The following is a 27904-nucleotide window of genomic DNA, read 5'->3' as shown; positions in this document are numbered from 1 at the left end:
TGTTTGCAGATGACATTATGATCTAACGTGAGAGCAGGAAGCAGATGCATGAACATCTAGAGAGGTAAAGAAAGAGAAGGAATGAAGGTCAGATGCAGCAAGACAATATCTGAATGTGAATGAGATGGACTCAAGTGGAATGGGAGGGGGCCTGAAGAAGGTGGAGGACTTTAATTATTTGGAGTCAGCAGAGAAATTGAGTGTCTGGGAAAGAAGTAAAGAGAATAAAACTGGGAGAAGACTTTAGATGCGTAACAAAAGAGTGGCAGCAAAAAGGAAAAGTGTAGAACATTGTTGTGAGAGCAGCTCAGTGGCTCTAAAAAAAAAAAAAAAAAACAGGAGACGGAGCGAAAAGTGAGGAGGATCAAAATGAAAACATCAAAGGAACCGCTCATGTTAGATGTTTGGAGATGATAAATAAAGGAGAGCCAGATTGAGATTGCTTGGGGATGATAGTAGGGACAGTGACTTCATTGATTTAAGAAAAAAATGAAGAAGAAAAAAATAGGTTGAGGCTGGATCACATTTCCAGAAAGCAGGTGCTATTCTAGAGCAACACCACAGAGGAGGTTCGTGGATACAGGGAAGAAATACATGACTGTTTATTTTTCTTACTTTTTTAACAACAAATTTTGTTTTATTTTTTAAGCTCATCTTTACTCTTTATATATTTTCTGATTCAATTTAATTATTCTTTTCTTTTATTTTCACTTTGGCGACCCCTAAAGGGGAGCAGCCGAAAGGCAAAAAAAGACTTGCATGAAAAAAGGATGGGAAAAACCGGAAGTTAAAAGCAAAAATAATCCATTTCACACATTTTATGATGCAGTTAAGATGAAGACATTTTTATTTTGAGTTGAATAACATTTAAATCACTTTATGCGTTAATTTTTTTCTGTCAAAATCACAAGCATTTGACGCGTTGGCGCACCTTATTTTGAAAACAAAACCGGAAGTCACCATCAATCCGGTTTCCTCTTGTGCGTTTTTGAGGCAGGTGGATGCAAAGAACTGACGTTTGTTAGCTAGCAGCACAGACAATAATGGCATCTTAAATCCCCCCCCACCACAACTGTTAGTTACGTCTGTTTTATAGTATATAAATAATCCTTAGTATTAAAAGAGAAAGAAATGACGACCACTACGACATTTCAAGGGATGGAGCCCGGCGCTAAAAACAGTTCCAGGTAAAAGATGTCCTTAGACCGAAATGAACCCGTTAGCTAATCATGATGTAGCCAAGTTTAGCATCTTATTTAAACCATATTGCTTCAGAAACATACAGGTGGAGTTATTTTTTTCTAAGTGCTAGCTTTATCCCCAACAACTTGGGAGTAAACAGGATGTGGTTTGAGGATAAAGCCACAGACCATGCCTCCTAGTTTCATGCATTTAATGGAACATTTCTTTTTTGATCGCATGCTAGCAATCTCCATGCTTCTTCGTGTGTGTCCTTTGTTATTAGGCGTGGACGTTTAAGGGGAAAACGAGGCTGTATAGCGTCGTGGGCCTTACAAATGTCTTCTTTTGTCTCAGTTTTCCTTTAATTCCACGTGTAAAACACAAGGTCGGTTTGTTGAACTGGGTGGGGTCTGCGCAGAATCAGAAGATGATTGAGTCTCATCCATGCGAGGGCTGCTCCCCACCTAGCATGAGTGCAGGTTCTATATTATGGGTCATTCCAGAATTGGAGGACATTTGGGCTTCAAAATTCATGAAAAGTAAACCTTTAATTATATGATTTTCTGCTACACGTTCATAAAACAATTGTAACAATCTGTCAAAAGCTTGATTATCTCAGATTATAGATCAATTGTGCATTTTTAAAAATTGCAATATATATTTGATTACAAACTTGGTGCAACTCTGTTAACAATTTTTGCAGGTGATAGAGTTGCAAATCTGTAATATTAGCTTTCTCTCAGTAAAAGCTAGTTGTTTAGCTTGCTGATACTGATGACCAAGAAGACAAACATATGTAATGTGTGTGTGTGTGTGTGTGTATATATATATATAAATCGTCGTATTCTAAACAAATGGATAACGGAGTTGCTTGAGGTAGATTGAGACGTTCAATCTGGCCTAACTATGTTGTAAAAATAAGAAAAACAGAAGAGAGGAGATCCCTTTGCTCCACTATTCTTTTGAAAAACTGTCATTTCCAGCACATCATCTGTTATATTCTTCCTCTGCCATGATTAAAGAAAAACAGTCATGGTAAGGTTGCGCAGATGTTGTGGAACACGCAATGCCTCATCGAGTGTGTCATAAGGTGCCTAACTATGTAGCCACAAGAGGGCCTGACTCCAATTCTACTTGTGTCGGTCCCCAGCCTGTATAGAAATACAGGGTTGTGTTTGGAAGGGAATACAACGTAAAAGTCTCTGCTAAATCACCTGTTTGAAGCAGGGATAGCTACTTTGCTGTCACGACCCCTGAAGAGATAAGCCGAAAGCATTACTCACTGAAACGTTTTCTTTATTAAAACAAATGTTCCCAAATTTGCAAAAGACACCAACAAACAATTAATGCTGGTAATAAAAATAATTTGGACTGTGCTATTAAAGATTTAAGGGGGAGTAGCACATGGGGAAAATTGTATTTTAGGGTATACTCCAGACTTATTTGGTATTCCTAAAACTATTTTTAAGCATTCTTTACTCTTTTGCTGCATTCACACCGGACGCTATTTGCACATCAAATTTGTGTCTATCACCTCGCTTTTGACGCGCTTCAAATTTACTTTTTGCGGATCAACCGCCAACAATCTTCATTCGTTGCCACATCATGGAAAACATGGATGATGTTGAGTGAGTAGCTTGGGTTTCTATGTTTTGGAGAGCTCTAAAGAGGCACCTGCAAGTACGTCTCCGTGTCTGGGTTCACCAGATCATTCAATCTCTCCCGATGTGGTGTACTTCACTCCTGACGGATGTTTCAAACGTTACTTCTGTCTGTGGCCCAGTTTGAGCATTAACCCGAGAGGGGAAACAAAGCGTGTGTTCGAGAACGCGCCCTCTGTGGTTTCATGAATGTGGATGCAGAAGAATTGAAGTCCACTTGCTTTGATTCAACTTGAAGTCATGCACAACAGACACATCAGCAAATTTGTCTTGCTTAGACACAAAATGAGGACTGTAGAGTGACCTACTTAAAGCTCTTACCCGACTGATTGAGAGGTTAGTTGTGGCAGTTCATGCTCTAAAACCCTCTAATGTGGCTGAATTACAATAACTCTGCAAAGCTGAGGGGTTCAAATTCATCCAGAATGCTGAAAGACTAACCAGTTATTGCAAATACGCAGGCGTGCTCATAATACACTCCAAACCACTGTAATACTGTATTAACAAACTTACGTACTTATAAATCTTGCATCAGAATGCAGCTCAGATCACATTTTTTTGCTACGTGAAACTGTTGCAGTTTCTTGCTGGATGCCAACAGAAAAACACACTTTTAAAGATGTTTATTTATTTTACAAGTTTAAACTGGTCTTTCTTGTATTTCCTTTCATTAATAGGGACACTTCCTTCATACATCTGTCAGTAAGTGGTTTTATTAGTGACGTAAAAGTCATACCTCTGTCCAAAGCCCTTGCAAAAGACTCTTACAGCCAAACCCAGAATTAATCAGACGTCTGTCTCATAAATATATTTATTTTTTGCCCATTTAATCTCTGGCTTTGTTAGCAGAATTGCTACAGAAAATCTTTTGTTGTCCATTTGTTGAATGGTTTACCTCGTGATCTATTTAGAGCACGGCGAGAAAGAAACGTAGAGAAGAGAAATTTGTAACTATGAATGTTGGATGAGGACTAACTTATCATTTCTTGTGTTTACATGCTGTTTTATCTTTACCTCATTAAAGTACTTTAGTCAAACTAAGCAGGAGGTATTTTCAAAAGTATTTAGCTGTTGATTTTGAAAGCAAATATTCTAAAAAAAAAGAAAAAAAGGAAAAACCAAACGTCCTAATAAAAAAATGATGTATTGATGTTAAAATATTGTATATTAAAGCATGAATGGGAGTTCTGAAGAAATTGTACGTGTTGTGATTGTGAGACAGTTCTCTTAGGCGTGTTTGATTCTGTTAACTGTACCAGGGTGTTTCACCTTAATTTCCTAATATGTTTTAGTTTCATCATTTTACCTGCAACAGTGACTTACCTATATCGTGGAAAAACAGATTTTATATTCCATTTCTCTTTTCTCAGGGTTCTGCGCCCGCCTGGTGGCGGCTCCAACATTACACTCGGCGCAGATGAAGAGAAGCCACCCGTCCGGAAAAACAAGATGGCATCCAGTGTTTTTGCTGAGCCGGAAGACCCATATGCCAATCGAAGGAACAACCCCCCAGGTACAGATTACTGTTCCTCACCCTGCAATGAAAGCAGCATTCCGGCTGTTGGGAGACCTCGATAATAGGTCTCTAAACTGTTAACTGGCTTTCTGTGACTCCTATAAAAAGTGAAATTAAAAGTAGGAATGGGAGCTTTTTTTTATTAAAATTAACACATAATTTCAATGCCAATTCCCTCTGGGAGCTGCAAAAGGGGATTTAGGCCAAAAAATTGTGTTGCAATGAAAGAATTTCTTCACTATAAACCAGTTCCTTCCTGTCTGTTGATCAACAACAGTGTCTCTATTTTATGATGTCAATCAAACTCCAACTTAGAAGAAGAGCACACATCACGTTTGTCTTGAAGTCTCTGCACTGGCTGTCTGTAAGCTTCAGGATTGATTTTAAGATTCTAGTTTTTTAATGTCTTAATGGTTTGGAACCCACACACCAAGCCTTTGTTGTTATCTGTACAGCGCCAGTAACTCATTAGAAACAATAATTCTGGTTTGTGGGCGGGACTGTTGGTACAGAACGAGATGAGCCTCCAGTCGCTGAGAGCTTATAGCCTCAAGCTAACATTAGCGGCTCAACAACAATGGCGAGCAATATTGGATCAATTCAGCTTTACAGTTTTGAGCCAAAATTACAAGAGCGAGGGTGTTAAACTCTCATCATGTCAGGGTCAGGGTGTACGCAGGGTGAGAGGAGACTTTCCTATTTCAGTTGCTGGGTCATTAGTCTGAGCATTTCCAAGCATCTGGTTTTCATTTCCTCCCGATTTGAATCAAAAAAATAGTCAGAAATGCTTATTTAATCATAAATTCTCCTATATAGGTCATTTTTTAATGAGAAAAATGCTACAAGAACATGTAAAAAAGACTATTTTCATTGGAGTAAGTCTTTAATTAAGTTTAAATGAATCTTGATCATGACTTGCTGAAGCTAAAATGACTAAAGGTGTGTTATTGTTGCTAAGTAATCCATATGCACGCAGCATTGCTATAAATGTTAATGGCAGTGGGTGTTAACACTTGCGTGTGAGAAGAAAGTGTTGGGAGGGTGGAAAAAGACACCTTTAAAATAGAAATGTACCCATATTAAAAACACTTTTTTATAAAGTTGACAAAATTCTAAAGAATTAATAAAATAGCTTTATGGTTTTAGTCAAATAACATTTGTAACACATGTGTAGAAATTATTTTGTGCCCCATTTTTATGGAATGGTGGTGAAATTTTTGTTACAAAGTGTTTCTACAGAGGTAGAAGTGAGACCAAACTGGATGATGAATGCACGAATGAAAACAAATTTAATCTGAATAAATCCAAACAAAAGCTTAATTTACAGGAAATAAAAAGATCAGGAGCTAAATTCGGACTGGAAAAACAGGCTGTGGACTGAAGGACAAAGATAAAGGAGTAAAGCAAACATAGGTGACTGAAAGCTGAGAAAGTAAACACCAGCAGCTGACATTCTGACTGGATTATTGACAGAAAAACTGTAAAGGACAGAACTCAACAACATTTTAAAAGTAATTCAGAAAAAAACAACGAAAAAAAAAAAAACAGGAAAAAAGCTAACAACATTGTGAGCTATGAGGAACAAATATGTTTTCAGTGGTAATGAAACCGACATTTCCTTCCAAGTGATACTATGTTTTCTCTGGGGTATTTTGAGGGGAATTTCAGAAAACTTTACTGCTGTCTCAAAATATGCTGATGTCTGTATGCTGGAAATTTTGTCCTAGAGCCTTTAATAAGTATTTTGTTTTAGTCACGTTTTTCGGTGTTCATCAAAAAGTACACATTTATAAAGGAATACTTTACTATTTCTATGACTAGTATTACTATTAATTCTACTACAGATACCCCACTCTGACCACAACTAGAATAGAATTCAACTTTATTGGGGTAATTACCTTGTTACCATAGCTCTACTAAAAACTGCACATAGATAATGGATTAGGCTAAAAATACACTTAATAGCAATAATTATTTTTGTTCAGGTATTTTAGAGTCTACTAGCTGACAGGAAGAGAGATGTGTGAAAGCGCTACTTCCTACAGCAAAGCGGTCAAGTCTCAGACTAAAAGAGCTCCTCAGAGCACCCATAGTTCCACACAGGGGATCATTTTGAGTTTATTAGCCAAACAATGTACTCTAAGTTGTATAGTTACTCAACAGAGGTACATTTGCTTTAGTTACATTTGCGTAGTCACCTCCATTAACCTCTTGAGACCCGAGCTAATATTTCAGCTAACCCTCTACTCAAGCAGTCACAGGGCCCCAGTTAAGTATAATTAACTGCTGTGGTAACATAACCCAAAATGTGGTGTCCACATATGTGGATGCCAAGTCTCAAGTAGGGCTGGGCGACATGGAATTTTTCATATTCTGATATAGTTTATTTCCATATCACCCAATAACGATGTATATCATAATATCAAAACCACATTTTTTTTTCTTTTGTTCCAAAATACTAATGTTTTTTGAAGAATTACATAATAGGCTGAGAAATATTTTTCCCACAACTGTAGAAATTTTCTTCAAACACCATCATATCTGGCATCAAATTAGAAAATACATTTGAAATTCCGTATTTTCCAGACTATAAGTCGCACTTTTTTTCATAGATTTTCCAAGGGTGCGACTTATACTCAGGAGCGACTTATATGTGATTTTGTTAGACATAAATAGGCTCATATATTTGTTATTTTCCCCACTTAAACCGGTTGCCTTTTGGCGGTTGTTTCCCAATAACAACCACTAGAGGGCACCGTAGGTTTGTGTATCAGTATCTACTGCTGTCAGAAACGCAGAAGAAGAAGTTACGTTCTAAACAAACGTTCCTAATAATCTAATCATTCTCCTCATGGATGTTATGAGGTTTTTCTCATTTGCATCAAGACATTATTATTATTGTTTTTATTTTTCTCTTCCTGGGCTAATGCTGGACAACAAGAGATCAAACTGGGTTATAAACAGACAGAAGAGCAGCTAAAAACTGTCATTTAGATGCAGCTCCTGCAGGCTAGAAGGTAACCATCGCCGTAAGAAAAAGACAAAAAAACTGCTGTCCCTAACCCAGAGTGGAGAAATGATTATAGATGCTTTTGTTGAGTTCTTTAAAATAAATAACTTAACCTCTCAACATCATCCGTATCATCTGTGTATTTTAAATGAGATAAACAGCCAAAGCCTCCATCATGTAGCGATGAGGCTAAAAACTTCAGACAGCTTCTCCAATGGGAGTGTCTAGTTTATGAACACATTTTTGGACAAGCATTGAGCATTAAATGAGACGCACATCAAAAGATTCAGCAGACCCGAATTTGACGCATGAATCGCATTTGATGTCAAATGCAACGTTACGTCGGGCTTGTTGAATTTGTTCATAAATGTTGGACTATTCTCTTAAAAGTGCGACTTATACTCCGGAGCGACTTATATATGTTTTTTTCTTCTTCATTATGCACTTTTTGGCTACTGCGACTTATACTCCGGTGCGACTTATAGTCCGGAAAATACGGTAATCTGCTGAAATATAATCCTTTGTTTTGCTAAATTTAACATACACAAATATAAATGTATGAAAATCCCCCTAAAATGTAGAATATTTATGAACAAATTCAAGCTGGAGTTCGAAGCTTCTTAAAGGGGCCATAACATGATTTTATTAAGCCTTTCAGAGTAAATTATATCCATATATATGATCATATATTTCCAGTGGAACACTAAAAACAAATTAGTTATGAAATATTGGTTATTTTCAAGTTTTTTTTTTCCTACCCGGAATAAAAAACGACTTGATTCCTGAAGCTCCGCCTGCTGCTGCGTTTGGGTGCTGCCCATTTAATGACCTAGAGCTGGACGTCTTAGTTTCTCCCAACAAAAAAAACATCAATTTTTTTCTAAGATGGATGAACATACCATACATCTGCCCTTAGTAGCCCCGTCCATCACTACACTAGTTCATGACAACATAAAAACACTCGGCATCTGCACGACTGTGCCCGACTGGTATGTGTGTGTGTTAAAGGAGCCCTGCATCTAAAGTAACACCTGTTTAAGGTGGAATTTATTGAAGACGGGACACAACTGGAAGATATACGTATTATGCATCTAAAATGAAAGTTTTCTTGCTGATCACCGCTAGCTCAGTGGAGAAGTGTGGTGTTGGTGTTAGACTGGGGGCAGTGCTGTCAGAGCGGATTCTTCCTCTGACTTTTTTCACATTTAGAAATTCCTCTTTAGTTCAACATTGAACAGAGATGTGCTTCTTCTCATTTCCTTTTTCTTTACTTCTTTATTTTATTTTAAGTAGGTTAGCTCAGTAGATACAGAAAACTATTTAATTAATAATACATTCATGAAAATTTCTCAGAAATTCTACACTAGAAATTTACCCTAAAAATATATTTTTTTTCTTATTTTGTGTGTTTTTTTTAAGTGGATCTGCCACTACTACAAGCTTAAAGATGATCAACAGCATATTTTAGTGAAGCAGCTCCAGAAAAACTTTTTCTATGAACACTGAAGTAATGTCGTTCTAGAAAATAACCAAATGTGTTTCAGTAATGTGTGCCAATAGTCTGCGTAGAAACCTTTAATGAGCTTTACTGAAAACTAGATTTTTAAGATAAAAAAAAATAAAGGATTAACATTGCTTTAGTAAACTGACCAAAAAGCATTCCACTGATTCCTGTTAACCAGTAAGTAGCTTAACTTGTGTTTGTTTTTGTTCATGCTTTTTCATTGGACCTGATCATCTGTTGGCAGGCATGCCATGTAGCAAGGTGACATAACATTTCCATTTTGAGAGATGGACCTCAGTCTAACTTTGAGTATAAAAGCTAATAATTGTGAGGACTGAAAGGCCCTAGATTTCCTTTTTTATTTTTGTATTCTCATACAGAAATGGTAAAAAAAAAAAACAAGCCCCCAACATCTATCAACATCCACTTAAAGTGGCATAGAAGGTGCTAATCTGCATTTCAAGGTACTTTTTAGCAAATATATTTGTTGGTCAAATAATAACAAACCTTGAATGCTACATACAGTAATGTTCTGACTTACTGGAACACTGCAAAGAGCACAGAGAAGGGCTGAAAGTGTGATTGTGAAATCTCGATTCTCACAAACTAACTATACTGTAGAACATCTGTTTTTATTTGAGCTCCCAGTTTGTAAAATTTGAAACAGAAGAACTGCTGGTTTATAGAAAGTGAGTGGGAATAAAGCTTTAAAAGTTGATACCTAAGGAAGAAGGCCAAGCAACCCACTCTCACCCAACTCGCTCATTTTTCTCATGATGGATGACATATTTAGAAAATGAAGCTCAAAATTGCATTTCTGAATTTTTTTTTTTATTCAAATCGTTGTTAATTAGGAGCTGATGAAAAAAAAAGCTGATTGAGAAAGCTTGAAGGTGTGACGTTGAAAGTATGTAAAGTAACATTACAAAGAACTGATGTACTGGGGTGTGTAATCCACTGACTTTCTTGTGAGTTGAGCCAGATCCAGAATTATGTATTTTGACATTTTTACAGCAAGCCCAACATGTTTTACTTGGACTATGAGGATTGGCATTAAATGGGATACAAATCTCAGTGGTCAGTAGTTGTTTTAGTGTTTGTGAAGCTGAAACTCAAATGTCAAGTACCTAAAACTGACTTCAGTTCACCAAGAAACCACTTTACTCCATTTACTCCAATGTTAAATGGGGAAACCAGCAAAATGTTCATGTGTGAAGGCCTATTTAACAAACTAATTTGATTACTGGAGTGTGATGTTTATGTATTTTTATATACCCCCCATATACCCTCATCGTTGTTGTTGTTTTTGTCTGCTTGACTTCTACTTTGGGCGAGTTCCACACACGGTTAAACTTGTCTAACTTACTTTTACAGTCCTATCAATTTTAAGGCTCAATGGCATTAGATCCAGACAAGATGGTCACAACAATAAATGTGTTGAAAAACAGGTTTCTTATCAGATCTGTAGAAATAGTTTTGTCATTCATCCTTGTTCAGAATCCGTTGTTGTTTCTTAGCCTTTTGAAAGCCACATTGTTTCCTTAAAACAGCTTTAGCGTTTGTTGAACATGGAAGTTTAGCGCAATGGACTGCATTAATGCTCATCTTTTTGTAGCAATCATGAATTACTCAATTCTTTTTCTAGGTTTTTCTCTGGGATGGGGAAGCTGTGAATCACAGGTTTGGTTCCTGTCATGCCCACTTGTGTCAAAGTATCTTTGGACAAGACATGGAACCCCACGTTGCTCCTGGCGGCTTGGTTAGGGCCAAAGTTCAGCAGCAGAGAGGCAGGGTGAATGGGACTTTTCATCTGGTTTAATCAAACCAAAAATAAACCATTTTGTGTCTCTGTGTAGCTTAGTCGGTTAATTTTTGGTGAAAAAACCCTTGTCCTCTTTCTGGCTTCCTAGTTGGTCTCTGAGCTCATGTTGTGGAACTCTGTAACCAAAAGACCTTCATGCAAATGAGTAAGGTTTGTACAGAGAGATGGGAGATATGGTCTAAAATTTGAATCCCTGTCTTGTGTGACTCAGTGGAACATTCTATTTTAAATCAGTTTTTTGTATCCTATAAATGATGCGATGGAGTAAAATGTTTTCCAGATATTTTCCCAAGTAGTGTTGAAACAGGCAACTTTAGCAGAATACTTCAAACTTCATTTGTATGTCATTTGTTTCTACATTTTGGCTAAACTATGTTTTTTTGCCTTGCACAACACCATGGAGTGATGAAGCACTCCGCAGCATGTTTAATGTTGTTATGGTATGGTCCTTTCACATAATGAGGGATTAGGCTGATGTTACCTGAAACTTCCTGACTTTTTTGCACGCAGAGCCAATCCATTCTTCCACTTACAATTGTGGCTCTAAAAAAGCAATACTGGAAGACTTTTTTGTAACCGATGTGCTATCCAAGGCATGTTGACATTGAGATTCAGGCCACCTGGACCCCACAAGACAGTGCTCTGAACTTTTTTTTCAATGTTTTTTAAATTTTACTTGTGTCCGTGGCAGACCTGAAATCCATTCCCCCTTTGTCCACATTTGTCATGGGATGGATAACACGTCAATGTAAGACTGGGTCATCTGGACCCTATAAGATAACACAAGGGTTAAACACATACAGTTCTGTTTTACTTTACCGCGTGGTTTTGCTTTCTTAAAGTCGGAATTAAAAAAAAATTAAACCAATTGTTTCCTCGCCTGATATTTGAGCAGTTATCTTGTTGCAATGATTGTCAATATAATTTTTTAATACTATTATCAAAACAGCTCAATAGCAACAAATTACTAGACAGTATTGGAAAATCTTAAAGCTGAAACTGTAGCTTTATTAATTATTTAAAACACAATTGTAGTTGATCAGTGTGATACATGATTAAAAAAAAGAATAAAACTTTACAAATGTGGCCAACTAAACTACTTTCAAACCGAGATTTCACTAAACCACAAATGCAATCTGGTAAAATAATATGATAATATGTCCATTTAAAAAGTCTTTGGTCAGACCAGCTTTGTTTTGTCCGATGCCCTTAGGGTTGAAGGGGAAATTACAAAGCCCCAGTTTGCCCTGCTTAGTGAAGAAACCTACTGTAGTGTGGCTTTTTCATGACCCCAAAACAACCAAATTATAATTCATTTAAAGTACAACAGTAGAATGATACAAAGAGACTTTGTCCCAGTGACCTGTCAGGCCAACACTTTCTCAGCGTTGTTTTCTCTTGGACCATTTTTCAGCTTTTTTTCAGTGACATGAATGAAACACTGGAGGCTCAGTCAGAGCTGAAGAGCCCTTTCACAGTAAAATACTGAAACCATTTGATTTATTACCTTGTGAAAGTCCAGTTTCTCTGAATTCATTAGAAAATGAAAAATCTACTCAATGTGGGGTTCACAGAGTGATAAAGTGAAAGGCAAACAGAAATACTGTTTCCATGTTGATCAGATGTAGGCCACATCAGATTGCCTGAATCTCTTCTAAACATAAATCTCGTTTTTTCTGCTGAATTTTTGAGTGGATCATTTTACCCTTAAGTTCTAGCAGTTGTCTCTTTAGTAGCTCTGCTACAAAATTAAATGTAATAAAGGCAACAAATGAAGTTCAGCTCCAATCTGGACTTTAACATGCAGACCATATATAGATGAATCTCTCAAAAGAATGAGTGTATGATGCAGGGGTGGGCGATATGACTATATAAAATCATCTTACGATCTCCAAAGCTGACGATTTTTTGAGAGATTGTTTTATCACGATCTTCTACGAAAAGCTGCAAGAGCGAGAAGGCAAAAGCTTGTTGACTGCCTGCGACTTTAAATCTGAGCTGCTTCTCCTCCTCCACAGTGTTTTTTCTTGTAATCAATGACATGTATTACTGGATTGGAAGTCACGTGACATACAGTGTGACAGACGTGCGCCATCATTATGCATCAAGTCTTCTCAAGTAATGAATGGCGGAGGTCTGAAAAAGTACAAAAGAAGCACAAAAGGAGACGCAGTGTTTTGCAATCGATTTCAAAAACCTCGACAACAAAATAATCCGTTGGAGAGGAATCATCACAGGACGGGAATCGCATTTTAATAGAGAGAAATTAGGCTAGGAACTGTGTGCTAAAGTGGGTGCTAGCCACTCACGGGAGGCATGCTAGTTTTATTCTTCGTTGTATGTTTTATTAATGTTTCATGTTTTGAAACATGGCGGATGTTAATCGCACATATTTACGTTCAACCTGCACAAAAAGTGATGGAAATTCATGTAGGAAACACGTAAAATGTTCGGTCAAGACGCACGTTGATGCATTGTTTTGCTAGCTACTTTAAGAGCCTATATCTTATTGTCGGTCGCTCTTTTTTTTTTCTTTTTTTTTTTTGTAAGAAGTGTAAGTGAGTTTGCACATAATTTTCTTAATCCGTGGCGTCACTGTTGAGCTTCTTTCTTGGTCGTACGGACCGGAGAAAGCCCGGCTAGAATAAACATCGCTAACGCTAGCTTTCTGTTCAGTGACATACACACAGCAGAGAGCAGATGTTAGTGAAGGAGCTGTGGATTTAAACTTTAACCTGCCACACCATTTACTGCTATTATGTGTTTTGAATCTTAACAGTTTGGCAGGTTTATTTGATGTTATGATCCAAGTTTTAAAAATGTTTTTTGTATCAGCTTAAGATACTAGCTGGAGCCTTTTTCTCAAAGTACAATGACATTTTCTATTTGAAAATAAAATATTGAAGCAATTGATATTTATTTATGTAATCCAAAAATAATACAAGTTTTAGTTTCATTTGAAAATGTGGTGAAGGGTGTTTTTATTATTATTATTATTTAGCACTTTGAGATGTTTTTAATAGGGAAAGGACTTTACTAAACTTTATCAGTCATTCATGAAATTAAACTTCATCAATCTTCCTAATTTCTGGTCTTTTGTGGTTGTTGTCTGCCTGTCCTCCATTGAAATAGCAGCGTTCTGCTGCCATGAATCAATGCATAGCAATGGCGCCTGTACACGCACGTCTCTGTCTATAGCAGCGGATAGGCATGGGCCAATCCAGTAATATATACAGTATCAATGCTTGTAATACATATAAATATTTGTTCAAAATGTGTTTACTTCTTTCAACTAAAGTCATTATAATTCAATTTTTGTTAATTTGAATTTATTTTAAAGAAATCGTGATTAAAATCGAAATCGTGAAATAAAACTCGTGAAAATCGTGATTCTCTTTTTTTGCCATATCGCCCAGCCCTAGTATGATGAAGTTTCCTCCATTTTAGTTACAAGTTACACATTGAACACACTGTTTCAGCTTTTCCTCAGGCAAAACATATGTACCCCATTTACATGAAATTCAGAAGGAGGTCAAAGGTGAGCGCGTTTTGACTTCAAGATGTCAAGAAGGACAAACAAAAAAAAAATCCCTCTCAGGAGACGGCTATAAAACTTAGAACAAACCTCAAGCTGTATACTTCATTCAAGGTTCTGGAACATTTCTGGTCAACAACGTCAGCTTTTCTGGTTTTAGTGCTGCTTGTTATCCAGCAGACACATTGCTTAAATCTAACTCGCTGTACCTTCACTGGATGAAAGTCTCCTAGCGCCGTAACATCTGATGCCTTTCTCTTTCAGGTGGGAAGCCCACAGGCGTTCTGTGCGGTGAACCATCCGCTCCCCTGAGAAGAGGCGTCAACCAGGGCATCAATCATACCGGAGAGGCTTTTGGCAATGTAAGATCATGGTCATCAGGTTTCATGGGAAATACCGAAATGAAACTTGGAAGTGAGACAGATGTTGGTGGAAGATGCATAAGTTTGAGTCATTTTAGAATGAGGATGTTTTTTTCACATTGTCATGTGGCATCATGGCTTTTTCATTACAACTTTGCAAAAAAATAAAGAAGTTTAGATGTGACTACTAATGTTTTCCATATTTTATTTTTTGGTTTATAGTTGCTTTAATTCCAGTTTAGTCATTTGTACACACATCAGTAACATATTAGTATAAAGGGAAGTCACAAAGTAAGCTAAATAAGTCGTGTAAAGTCTTTATGTGGACATAATAGATGACATTAGTTTTAAAGACCTCAAAGAATCTATCAAAACCATGGTTCCATGTTCCTTTAAAGCATTTCCTTGTATATTTTTAGGAAATTAACAGTGGATATTTAAATTTGTGAAAGAGGTTTCTTGATTTTTTTTTTTAATGTTTTTTAGGATGGAGAGAATGCTGCACGTGATGCTGGTAAGCACTTATTTTCCTAACATTTGTTAAAGCTTGAATTAATGATTATTTATATATGTGTATTTTTTTCATAAACTCTAATTTGTGATGACTCAGCAGTAAGAATGCAGAAAAGTGTGTCTGTCTGAGACAAATCCAGCTGCACAGAAATGTGTTTCGTCTTTTGGAACTGTTGATAATTTGGCATTTTAAAAGCAACTGAGAGCAGAAGGAACCCCCCATGATGGTTCTGTTTAATTTGTGGTTTGGATTCTTTTGGATGAGCTGTGTCTAAGGATGTGATTAAACCTTCCACCCAAAACATAAAAATAAAACTGCAGGAAAAAAATGGCTAAATGTGTCCCTAAGGAAATTCCATTGTAGCACATATCCTTTTATATTTGTTAACGAGTTTGAAATGCCTATCCAGATCTGTGTTCAGAAAGCCGAAGTGCAGAGAGTGACGCTGGACCGGAGCAGCTGGAGGAGCCTCCACCAGCGGAAGACGCTGCTGCAGGTGCAGGATCTGGCCGCAGAAATCCCCCTGGAGGCAAGTCCAGCCTCATCCTGGGCTGAAACTCCCCCAAACTTCCTTTAGCACCCGTCATCTCTGAACTTTTCTTTTTTTTTTCTTTGTCCCCAAAAACAAGCGTTCCTCTCTGTCTTACCGCAGTAACCCTCTGATGTCTGGCAGAAACCAGTTTCCTCCATAACCCCAAGTGCATTGTTTTGATACCTCTTTTTTGGAAACCGTTTTGTACTGTTTTTATTCTTTCATTTGACCAAAGCACTTTATGTATTCCTAATAAAATGGTTCAAAGTTTGCCTTTTCTCCTGACGTAAACCCCGGGTCTCGCCAAACTGTGACGCAGAGCGAATGTGAAGCAGTGCTGCTTTAATTGAAACAATTCAAATGAGTCAGAGAAGACTGAGCTGCTTTTATTCTGCGGGAGAACTGCAGCTAATGTACTCAGTTTGAAAACACAAAGGCTAGCTTCATTTTTTCTCCCAAAACCCTTAAAACTCAAACTATTTCCCCTAAAATTTATAAATTCAATTAGCCTTAACAGGTGAACTCACTTATTGTAGAATTTTGAATTGGGTGGAGTTGTAGACTTTGCTACTGTACTTTTTTTTTTTTTTTTTTATAACCCAAATCTGTTCTGATGAAGCCGACTCGATTTCATGCTGTGTCTCACACACTCCGCACATGCGTTTGGCGGGAACCCGGCTTATACACCTGCCAAGAAGGTTGGAAAGGTTCAGAATTCTGTAACAGATTTTCAGAAATGCCCCCGAAAGAGCTGCAAGTCGTTTTTTTCGTGCAGTTCAAACAACACAAGCAAAAGTAGAAAAGTTTGCTTTGTGCAAGTATTTAATTTTGACATCGCATGCATGTCTGCTCAGTATGAATGTGCAAAAAAAAAGACAAAAAAACAAAGCAGAACTGTGACTTTCTTCTTATTTAACTTGTTTTATTTTGTGGACTAATTGTACTGTTGCATGAAGCGGAAACGTTTTTCTGTCTTGCTAATCTGAATGAAGGCTACATCATTTCTTGAAGACGTAAACAGTGTTCAGACCAGTACTGCAAGTGGACGATTGAGTGTTTCGGTCACTAATTTGACATTGTAGTGCCATCGCCGTTTTCAAACGGCTCATGTGTTTCTAGGTAGAGTTCTCTAAAGCACACGTGCTTGGAAAAAGACGAGGAACATTTCAGCGGAATGTTGTTGGTCCCTTGTGTTTCTGGTAAACTCTTATTGGATCTAACAAGTGACCTTAATGACAGCCCAGCCTACTTTCCTCTTTTCCCCAAACACATTTGATAAACTTGCATCGGAAAATCTTAAAAACATCTTTTTGTACGTTTTTTTATTTTATTTTTATGTGTGTGACTCTTTAAGCCAAAACTCCTCTGCCCTCTGTTCTGTTGAATCCTGATTCACACAGAAGCCGTCACTCCAAGATAATCCAGAAAAGATTCCTGGTGCATCCTGTTTTTTCCTGTGGTGTTTTATCATGGTCTCTTTTTTTATTCATGTAAGATGTGTCTGTTTGCATTTATTCCATGTCCAGTTGCTGGATGTAAGTCAAAAAAGAACAAAAAACAAAACAATCTGACATGGAAAGATGGCACAAATATGGAAATAAAATCTGTTTTCATCAAGACTGACTTTGTCATTGTGTGCAGTTCTGATTGTTAGATTGAATTTCTTAAGGGCCTAAAAACTTAGTGGGGCAGTAAAAGGTCTTCTGATTAAAACTTTAAATCACAGAAGTTGCCACTTATTTTTATTTTATTTTTTTTTAAAAAGGAGCTTCTTCATGACATAAAAACTGAGGTAAAGTTCAGTTTTTAGGGAAGGTCCTTCAAATGTAATCTAATTTAGATATAGAAACATACATTGATTTGAAACAAAATAAAAGAAAATTCTTGATACATTACAGTAGCTATAACCCAAACATGTTTGGACTTGTACATCAAGTACATACAAATCACATTGAATATTAAATTAAACATTATATAACATTAAATATAGTTGCTTGAAAGAGAGAACTCGTATAACCCCTCCCTTTCATTGTCATTGTTCTTGTACTGTATGTGAAAAATGTAAATTTCTTGCAAAAATGAATGCAATCTTGAACAGGTAACTGAATGTGCTCCAGGGTTTTTAAGCAAACAGATTTGAATATTCACCTTGATGAAATGAAAGCAGAACCTTTAAGTTTTCTTTTAATTTTAATTATCCTGTTTTTACCCCAAAAAACATGTTTTCTAGGACATAGTTTCTGCAGAAATTAGCCTCTAAGTGGGTGAATTTTCGGGACGGGGCTGTTGGTGCAGAGCAACCCCATCCTCATCTCCCATCATCCATCTGTTTACATACTCTCCTTCTATCTTACAGCCCCTCGCACCCCAAAACTAACATTACCAAAGCAATATAATAGGTGTTTGTTGACAGAGCGATCCAGCTGTGCAGTTTAGAGCCAGATGCCAGCTAAAAGCACAGACGTACATGGATCTATTTGTCTGCAAGTGGAAGTATCAGAGTGAGCAGGGAGCTTGTGGCCGACTCGCTTGTACGTCACATTTTCTAATTTTCTCCTGATTCACCATGATTTGAATACATTTATACTCGGAAAAGCTATTTTAGGCTCAAGTTTTTAAATGTATATTAAATGTATGTTCCCAACTGGGAACTTATACATACAATGTATATTGTTCCCAACCAGAATACATTCCACTTTTGGACAAATAGATCCATGTACGGGGAAATGAACAAGCTACACAGACAAACCTCTGCATTAACCCGGTGTTTCCTCTTCTTCCTTTTTTCATCCTTAAAGTTTTAAAGTACGAACAGCGTAAACAGCAAGCCCCCCTTCGCTCCCCCAACCCAGACAGCGACAGGTATTGATTACATCAATCGTTTAAGTTGTTTTACTCACTATTTTATTTTTACATAAAACAGGTGGTGTGTCAAACTGTTTAACAATAAATAAAAAAGAAATATATAATAATATTATATAAACAATCCAATTATGTGCCCCCTCCTACAGATGGTGTCCTAGGCAGTCGCCTAGGTCACCTATGCCAAAGGCCGGCCCTTCAATTGATCAAAAGATAATCGGAGTGGAACTTCAAGAGTACAAAGATTATTACGTTTTTTTTTTTTTTTAATACCCTCTGTTTTCTTAAGACAGTTTAATATTTCAATGGTGAAGAGTAAACAATTCTGGCAAGGGCTCTACGTTCCTTTTGCCAACTAGAAGAAAAAACAAAAAGATGGCTAGGGAGTGAAATATGTTTAACCAAGCGGGCGGCGCCGTACTGAAGCGAAAGTGAAAGTCGCTGAGAAGCGGCGTGTCATTTTGGGACTGAACAGTCGTGTCTCCAGCAGGAGAGCGGGAGCTGTGCTGTTGAGGAGCTTGTGCGGTGAGTTAAACCTCTCGGGGGTTTTTGTGTCGGTGTGCTGCGTTCACCTTGCTGACCGGAGTCGCGTTCGGATGAAGTCACTGGTGGCGCGCGGAGTTTTCCCCGCGCGAGCGCTTCTGTCGCCGAACATTCCGTCCGCACGCGCTCTCTCCTGCTCTCCACGAGGACAAACAAGAGCAGCTTTATATGGGACTAACGTCTTTGTGACCCTCCTGGCCTTCACTTTCACTTGGCGCTGAACATTTGGACCCCTCTGCGTCAAAGGTTCCAGCCTGTTTGCGAACATATTGCGACACTCGCATCAATTTTTAGGAGAAAAAAAAGAGATTTGTTTTGGAATATAAACCTGAAACATGTAAACTACTAAACTAACATAACCTGTTCTGTGTTGTTTCATTAAACATCAAACAATTATTGGTTGTGGCACTAATGTGAAATGAATGTATCTGTTTTAGTGGAATTAAAACACAAATTAACCAGTTACCAGAAATTCGTGCATGTTTAAGATAAAACCTGTTACAAATAAATTGAGCTATTCCTTTGCTTTTTTTTTACAATTTTAAAATCATACATTTAAAATCTATCATTTTACTGTTAAAAGTTGCATAAAAAATCTGCAGAGCTGTGCAAAAATGACTGCAGAACATGCTTTTGTTTTGAGTGATTTTTTTATGTTGATTTTGGACCTTTGTGCCCTGCGGTCTTACACACAGGAAATATTTAAAAATGAGGACAACGAACGCACATTTTTTGGCATCAAGTGATGAAACAGCTGCAGTGACTGGATTTTTTAAATTATATTTCCTGTTGAAATGAATCATTTTATCTAAGTTTGCGACTGCATACATAATGCTTTTTTTGTATCTTGGTGCAGTGGAAACATAAAATTTGAAATGCAAAACTTGACTTAAACGAAATTCCTTCTTTCAGTTCTTCAGTGTGGTTGAGACTGTTCACAGATAGAAACTGGAGGGATTTTAGAGAGATTAAATCCGATTTTTGTAAAGTTGTCACTAAGCAACAGTTTTTGCAAAGAAAAAAAACATGATAAAAAGGAAAGTAAAATAGAAGTATTATATATATATATATTTTTTATGAGATAGAAATTTAGAGATTGATGTTGAAATAAATCTGAATTTGAACTAAAATGCTGAAAATAATTGACTACTACAAATTTAAGCAGTTTTATAATTGTTCCAAATGTGATACTTAAGTCTTGAACAATCCAAGTAAAAACAAAATGTTATTTTTTAAAAAAGTTGAGAAAGCCATTACTCTTTAAATCAAATGGGTTCAATTTTCATGAGACAATTTTAATTAGTGTGTTTTTAAAGGGGTTTGATTACTTTAATTAAAAAATGCCAATTATTATAAGGAACTATTAAAAAAAAAGATTTTTTATTTTTTGATAAATGAAAAGGAGAATAATAATAAAAAAGATTCAGAAAAGGAAAGAAGATTTCATCTCAGCATTAAAACAATTAAAGTGTTTTTGTTAATCAATTTTAAAAAAGGACCAAATTTAGTACAATCAAGTATTTGTGATTAATTGTGGATAAAAGCTGCATTTAAAGTCTCTTTAGTGCATTTTCAGTTGTTTTGCTTTTATCTTAATCTTTGTAATATTTTTACTATTATTATTTATCAAAGTTTTATTTTCAAGAAAACTTAAAATTTCTTCCTATCAAAGTGAAAGAAGCACTAAATTGTTGAAATGTTTTTCATTCATGTGGAGAGTAGCCAAGATATCCACTTTTTGCACAAAATTAGATTATTTAGTCCAACACTTGTGCATATGCTGGTTTAATGGCTACATCTGAGCAGGAAACATGTATTTACTGCTAAGCAAACAAAGAGGTTGAGGTTTGCTTCCTCTTAGGTCTTGTGAGTTTTGAGGATATGGTTCTTTATTTGACCTCTCAAATCCCTCTACAATCAGTCCAAGTGGACTTTCTCCCTCAGCTTCAGATACGTAAGCTCACAAATGTGCAGTAAAATGTTTTTTTTTTTTTATTCTCTGGTCATGTGATTCTGTCTTTCACATCATGTGGGACAAATGAGGGATATTCCTATGAGATGCCTGCTGTTTATTTTCTACAGTTCTCATAATGACAGAAGAATTTAACTTTGGGAAATGTAGCTTTTTATGTCCTACATCATGTCTGTTTGGGTTTATAATAAAAAACTTTAAAGGCATAAAAAAATAGTTACACCTGTCAAAAAGAAAAAAAATTGAAAGTTCGATTTATGTGGCGCTGTGTTGTTATTTATTAAACCTGTTAGTGTTTAACAGTTTCACCCTTATGACCAAGAGTAAATAGAAGCCGACTGGGTGAGGCCATCTGGAAGACTTCATGCTATGTTATTGTTGTTCAGCTTTCAGGTCATTTTGTTTTATTTATCTGGTCTAACTTTGACCTCAGTGATGAGGTTAAAAAAAGCATTACATTTAAGTTAAAGTAAGCATGTTAAACAAAAATTTTCAAATGACTTACAGCTGCAGAAAACTGTGGACACAATAAAGAGTTCTTGCACATTGAATAAGTCAGTGGAGTTCTTTTTGTTCACTCTCATCAGCTCAGCTTTTATTCATCTCTTTCCATTCATGGCAAAAAAGCTTTTAAAGGAAGCAAAGATTTCTTTTTCAATTAATGTAATGATGGATGGATGATGGAAAGAAAAGTTTCTGATAGCAAGAAATCTGTCACTAATTCTCGTTGCTGCACGCTACTACATGTTGGAACATGTGAACCATCTCTTTCTGTTTGGTTGGCTAGGAATAAAGAAAGCTTCTCGTGCTGAAAGACAATTCCCTCATAAAGTATGTTTTTCCATTGACTCCAGGGCATAATGTTTTTAGTTTTAGATTGTTGTTTAAAAACAAAATCTAAGAAATACTAAGAAAGATGTGATGTCAATTAACCAGTCATGTAAAAAATGTTGAGTTTACTTAGAAACAGACAGCTTTTTTTGGTGGTAGTTTTTCAAGCTTTTTTTTTTTTTAGAGATAGTAAATTAAAAAAAAAAAGGTGTGAGAGCTCAGCTTTGTGTTTGTTGCTTTGTCTTTATTTCACAAAATCAATTAAAGAGGAACTTGTGTCTGGCTAAAACAAATGTAAAATGTACTTTTTTTTAATTACAATTCTAGTGGTCTGTATCTGACCTCAGAAAGCAGAAGTGTTTATGGAGAAAACTGTAACTACTTGGAACCCATTAGTGTCGACGTGTTGGCCCACCTAGAGAGCACACGGATGCTCTTTGCACTTAAGACTTTGATTGTCTGTTGTTACTGTGTTTGGCTGTAATCTTTTATCACAATGTTATTTCAGGTCAAGAAACATGGCCTCCAGTGGTACCATCGTCTGTATGATCTATGCTTTTGGGATAACTGTCGGAGTTGCTAACTGTAAGTTCAGTCAGACTCTTAGGTTATGGTATATTGATCACTGTTAAACCAATTTGAACTGTACTCCACAGCATTTTTGGAGATGGACTGTGATAAGATAAATGTGGGACAATTTGGCCAACAGTCATTGTTGAAATGTGTCATAAAACGACATGATGTAAAAGTCCGCTTGGTCATTTGGCGCAAGATGGACCAGGAAGAAAAACCTCTCCTGGTTTTCCAAGAGACCATAAAGAAGCAGGTGGATGGCTTCGGGTTTGCTTATCCTTCCTGGAGCCCAAACAACATGGACGTGTCCCTTCTGATCGACAACACAAAAGTGGAAGACGAGGGAGAGTATGAGTGCTCAGTGGTCACGGATGGGGGTGACAGGAAGATGACCACTCATCTCAAAGTGAAAGGTGAATCTAAAAGACAATTACGCAAGCTTTAAATTAGGGGTGCAGGAAGGAAGTGGAGTCTGTTCCAGCTGTGGTCAGAAGAGTCCACATTTGCTCTGTAGATAAACAGGAAATATGTTACTGGGAGAGTTCTCTTCAAGCAAGACACTCTGTTATAAACATTGATCCCTTGAGAGAAAACAGCATCAGGGTTAGTCTGGCTTCCTTCCTCACCCCAGGACCACTCATATGAGGTCATCTGGAAATTCCTAACTAAACATTAGCAAAATGTATGTTTGTGGGTTGGATAGAATGAGTCTTTATCTTGCCGTAATAAATAAACTACGCAACAGCCTTAATTATAGAGGTGCTTTCCCAACCTCTCAGCTAATGTCTGTGGGCTTTCTTCAAAAGGCTTATTTTTATTTTTCCTTTCAGTTTGATACAATTTCATTAAGGGGCTGCAGTTTTATTCCTCAAAGTTGCAAATTTCCTATTGGATGTCATAAATCAGATGTATTGATTCCATCCCTCATTCTTCAGATTTTAACTATCTTTGTTTTTTCTATTCATTTTTGCAGCCAAATACAATCAACCGACCATTAAAGAAACCAAAGACACACAGGTTTTAAACGCAAAAGGCACCTTGATTTGTGAGTCTTTTGGAGGATACCCAGAAGGTAAACTCCGCTGGTTTGACAAACACAACAAGGACTGGACAAAGAGCTCCAACACGACGATAACAAAGATGGAAAGTGGTTTGTTTAAAATCTCAAGCCAGCTGCCGTTGTTCGCACTATCGACTTTTGATATGTACAGCTGCAAAGTTTATGACAGCAATGGAAATGAAGAGGATAAGGTCATCTACGAACCCACCGAATCAAGCAGCCCGGGAGGTAGGTCAACTTGAGTGGCTGGCATTTCTTTTTGCTTCTGTAGCTAACTGACTCTGTCTAGCTGCACCCAAATAAGCACAGGAAATAAAGGATATTTCTAATCTTTAGAAGCAGAAAACTTTTCTTTGAGTCAGCTAGACATCTTATGACCTTTTATGTGAACCAGAACATTATAGACACATAAAAGCCAAACAATACATATATATTTTTCCTCAGATGTGATTCATCAATTCATTCTCATCCCATACTCGTCACATATTGATGTTTGGTTAAGGAACCCTCCATGTCACTTTTTAAAGTTTTGGTTGTCCCCAACTCGTTTTTTGGCGTGCAGGCTGTTTGTAAAATCAAGGGCCCGCAACCCTCGAGACGTGGTACCGGTACCAAAGCCTGGCACAGAACACAATCCCCGACACTGTACCAGATGCGGTATCGGACCCGAACCGATACCAGCCACGGTACTCGACCCAAACCGGTAGCAGACGCGGTACTGGGCCAAAACTGGTACCAGATGCGGTATTGGACCCAAAACCGGTAACGGATGCGGTATCGGACCCGAACTGGTGGCATGCGTGGTACTGGGGGTGAACCATTAGCCGACGCGGTACCTTATTCGAACTGGTACCAGATGCGGAACCAGCCCCGAACCGGTACCAGATGTGGTACTGGACCTACACTGGTAGCAGATGCGGTACTGGACCCGAATAGGTACCAGGTACCAGATGCAGAACTGGTTCCGAACTGGTACCAGACACAAACCGATATAAGGGCGCGCATGTCCCGGTACCGTACCGGTTCTGATTTGCAGCTCGGATTTTGGGAACCCACAATTTAATGGGACAAAAAACATTACGTTAAAAAACAACGACTCATTTTTTGATGCGGATGGGTCCTCAACCAAACGTCTGTATGTGACGGGTTGGGAGTGAGAATGTGTTGGTTTCATAAGACATTTTATTGGGTGACAATGTTCAGCTGAACTTTTAGTTGTTAATTGTATGTAGGAGTTGCAGAGAAACAGGTCAATTTTTTTAAAGAAAAAAAAAAAACGATTTCTCTTGAAAAACAAAGACGTGTTTCAACATGCAAAATGTTACAGATAAAACCAAGAAAACAAAAACAAATGGTTTCAAAAGCAAAGCATGCAGGGTGCACTCAAGATTGTTCTCGGATTTGAAAATCTTTTTGGTTTTGATGGTAGATTTACTCTCAATCTGAAAAACACAAAATCTGGAGTTCAATCATCATCACAAGGATTTTTAAAGCAAGACTACACCAACCAGCCAAATGTACTTGAACCCTTTGATATTTTGCTTAGGCATAGGATTTCAGGTCAATACAAACTACTTTCTAGGACATTCGTATTCCCTGGTTTTTGTTCTAATCTTTTTTTTTTGTTTGTTTTTTTTGTGTCAGCAAACCAAGGCGAGAAGAATACAAAGCAGACGACATATATTGCTCCTGTGGTGGTCATTGGTTCTCTGATTGTGGGATTGTTACTTGCTCTGCTGTTGTACAGAAGGCGAAATCAAAGTGAGTCCACATACATTGCTACTTTTAATTTCTGTGACTATTTTTTGTTATTATGAAGGTGTCTGCAGAAACTCAGAAGAAGCTGCATTGTGCTTAAGGATTAGAGGAACTGTTTTATCAGCATATTGCGTGCTTGAGAATTATTTTAGGATTGGAGGAAGTTGATGGTCCAAAGATGGTGGTGATTTCCACTGTGACAGGCAGATGAATGAAGTACAGCAGGATATAGTGAGAATATCAAGCAAGTGGAAGAGACAAGATCAGTGAAAGTCGGCTCAATCATTGGGTAGTGTGAAAGGGAAAAGAAACCAGGAACATGTGACCAAAAAAGTGTTACAAAAAGGTAGTAGTTCATGCTTTAGAAGTATTAAGCTCAGAAGAAAAGACAGGTACAGCTAAGGATCTTCTGACTTACTTTGAGCCCCATGAGAGTAAAAAGGTTTTTTATTGTGTGTACTCTGTTTTTGAGAATTATAATGGGTGATAGGGCAGGGCAAACAAGTCTGACAGGTGCTGGAATACAGTTGGAGTAGAACAGAGTGCTTGTCGGTAACCTGTAAATCAAACGATTGCGCACTTCAAACAATAACATTTTCCATTGTGCAATTGTCAAAACTGCAAAATGTCCCTATCTTTTTGTTCAAACAAACGGTAAGTGTGTCTCTTTTTGTTGTAAAGTAAGACTGTTTGACACAGGTGGAAAAAAGACAGATTTGTTTATGCCTGACTCCTACAGGTTTCTAGGTCAATCGCCTGGTTCCGGTTTATTTTAAATTCAAACACATTTGCCTGCAGGCTAAATCAATGCTGCTTCAGTTGAACACAAAGCCAGAATAAGAACCAAAACTACATTGTCAGTTTTAATGTTTTCAGTCCAAGTAAAAACTAAAGCATACATCGATATACAGTCTTGTCCGAATGAAGCCTCTCGTGTATCGTCATAATAGATTCTAAAAGATGCCTATATCATTTCAAACAAGGAAGAAACATTCTTTGAGTTAAAGTTAACATTTGCTGGAAGTAGGAACAATTTAATGATTGACTGAACACACTGACAGGTACAGCAGTACAAAAATTCCCTTTTTGTGCACGAAAGCTTTAGATGTTTAACAGAATTCTTTACAGCAGACCCAGGAAACATTCAAAATAGAGACATTGCTAGTAACACTGTAAGAACGCAGCACTCAAGCATAAAGGAATTGTTTGTTTTAAGTTATTAACCCATTTAGACATGGAGGTCACTACAGTGTACAGCTTTAATAACAAATATATAATATATACCATAAGATACTAAGCAAAGAAAAGATGCTCAGTTCAGATTTGATGAGACGCTAGATCCTATGATGATTGATGCTGACTTCATGACTCACTTTAGTTACACTATTCCCTGAGGTGGGACTAGGTCATTGTTTTGCAAGTCTTAAGGAAGCCTCAACTCTCTGTCCTAAAGTCCGAGACAAGTCCCAAGTCCAAAGCAGTCAAGTCCCAAGTCAAGACCAACAAGTCTCAAATCAAGTCACAAGTCCTACTACTAATTTTTCAAGTCATTTAAGAAACAAAGTAATATTAATTCCACAGACCATGTGAACTGTATTTTGCAATCATATTGGGTAAATTGCCTTTGAGCTCATGCATCCCCCAAGGGGTGGGGGCAATGTTTTTCTGCAATTTGATTGGTTGAACTGTTGGATCAATCCAACATGGCACTAATTTGACACCACACAAGGATGTAAACAAACAGACAGAGAGACTGCGACCCAGGATTCCTCAATATACTTTTAAATCCTTGGATTTGGGGGAAAATAGCAAGTCTTTCCAAGTCAGACGTCTGAAGTTTAAGCCAGGTCACGAGTAATGGATATTAAAGTCTGATTCAAGTCACGAGTCAGAACTTTGAAAGTCAAAGTTGAGTCTAAAGTGGTCAAATTCATGACTCTAGTCCAAATCATGTGACTCAAGTCCCTACCTCTGCTATTCTCAGTTCAGAGACATCTTCTCTAACCATGTATGAATCAAGTAGGATAGAGATGGAGGAACCACCATTACAATATAATACCATATTTCAAATGATTTACAGTTATGCATGCAAATTACCGTAAGATTACAATTGATGTTTGGTACTGTAAAAAATTCATGTTCAGGTAAATATATCTTGATATGACTTTTTTTTCAATGAAAACTTAATTTGACGAATAAAAAGTCTTAGGAAAAAAATCCTTCCTGATTTGATCATAATTCATACGAGAGATAAATAAAACCCAGTTTTATGCTTCAGCAGAACTGAAACCTCATAAGGTCTAACTTTTGTCAAACAGCTTCAGCTTCGAAAGATTTCATCATCTGTTTACTTTGAGCAGCTAGCGATGCAATGAGGAAAGAGCTTTACAGGAAAGAAAAACATTTGCAGCAAACCGGTTATTTAAGACAGGAAAGTACCTGGTTGGGCACAATGGCAGCCAGATGCCTCCAGGGAAAATAGGTATATTGAGTTTTGCTGTTATGCAATGCTTTGGAAAACTTTCTGCAGCATATGAGGAACAATCTGGAACTGTAGAACCACTATAACTTTGCATCTTTTACAGAGATGCGGAGACCCTCCACCACACCCCTTATGGGTAGGTTCATCTCTGGGCCGACCTGGTGCCGCTATTGGCTTCTGATCTT

At 37.3% G+C, this 27904-nt stretch overlaps 2 protein-coding genes across 3 annotated transcripts in view; both read left to right on the top strand.

The window, feature by feature from the left end:
• The first annotated feature begins 953 nt into the window (after window positions 1-953).
• jpt1a (Jupiter microtubule associated homolog 1a) lies at window positions 954-17257 on the top strand. The gene is made up of 5 exons (XM_024290103.2): window positions 954-1187; window positions 4214-4356; window positions 14495-14592; window positions 15079-15106; window positions 15516-17257. The coding sequence occupies exons 1-5, from the start codon at window positions 1132-1134 to the stop codon at window positions 15659-15661; spliced, it is 471 nt and encodes a 156-aa protein (XP_024145871.1). The 5' UTR covers window positions 954-1131; the 3' UTR covers window positions 15662-17257.
• A 1191-nt stretch (window positions 17258-18448) lies between these two features.
• zgc:174863 (uncharacterized protein LOC100136852 homolog) overlaps window positions 18449-27904 on the top strand; it is a 12506-nt gene continuing 3050 nt past the window's right edge. Inside the window, exons 1-6 of one of the 2 annotated variants that reach the window (XM_024290261.2) lie at window positions 18449-19025; window positions 22355-22431; window positions 22503-22832; window positions 23393-23707; window positions 25124-25240; window positions 27823-27855. In XM_024290261.2, the coding sequence (XP_024146029.1) occupies window positions 22365-22431; window positions 22503-22832; window positions 23393-23707; window positions 25124-25240; window positions 27823-27855 (862 nt within the window). In that variant the 5' untranslated portion in view covers window positions 18449-19025; window positions 22355-22364. The remainder of the gene's footprint in view (window positions 19026-22354; window positions 22432-22502; window positions 22833-23392; window positions 23708-25123; window positions 25241-27822; window positions 27856-27904) is intronic. The other variant, XM_024290262.2, reaches the window with a different exon arrangement.

Source organism: Oryzias melastigma, linkage group LG1 (assembly GCF_002922805.2).
Source record: "Oryzias melastigma strain HK-1 linkage group LG1, ASM292280v2, whole genome shotgun sequence".
Taxonomy (NCBI): domain Eukaryota; kingdom Metazoa; phylum Chordata; class Actinopteri; order Beloniformes; family Adrianichthyidae; genus Oryzias; species Oryzias melastigma.
This window is presented reverse-complemented; position numbering and strand designations above follow the sequence as displayed.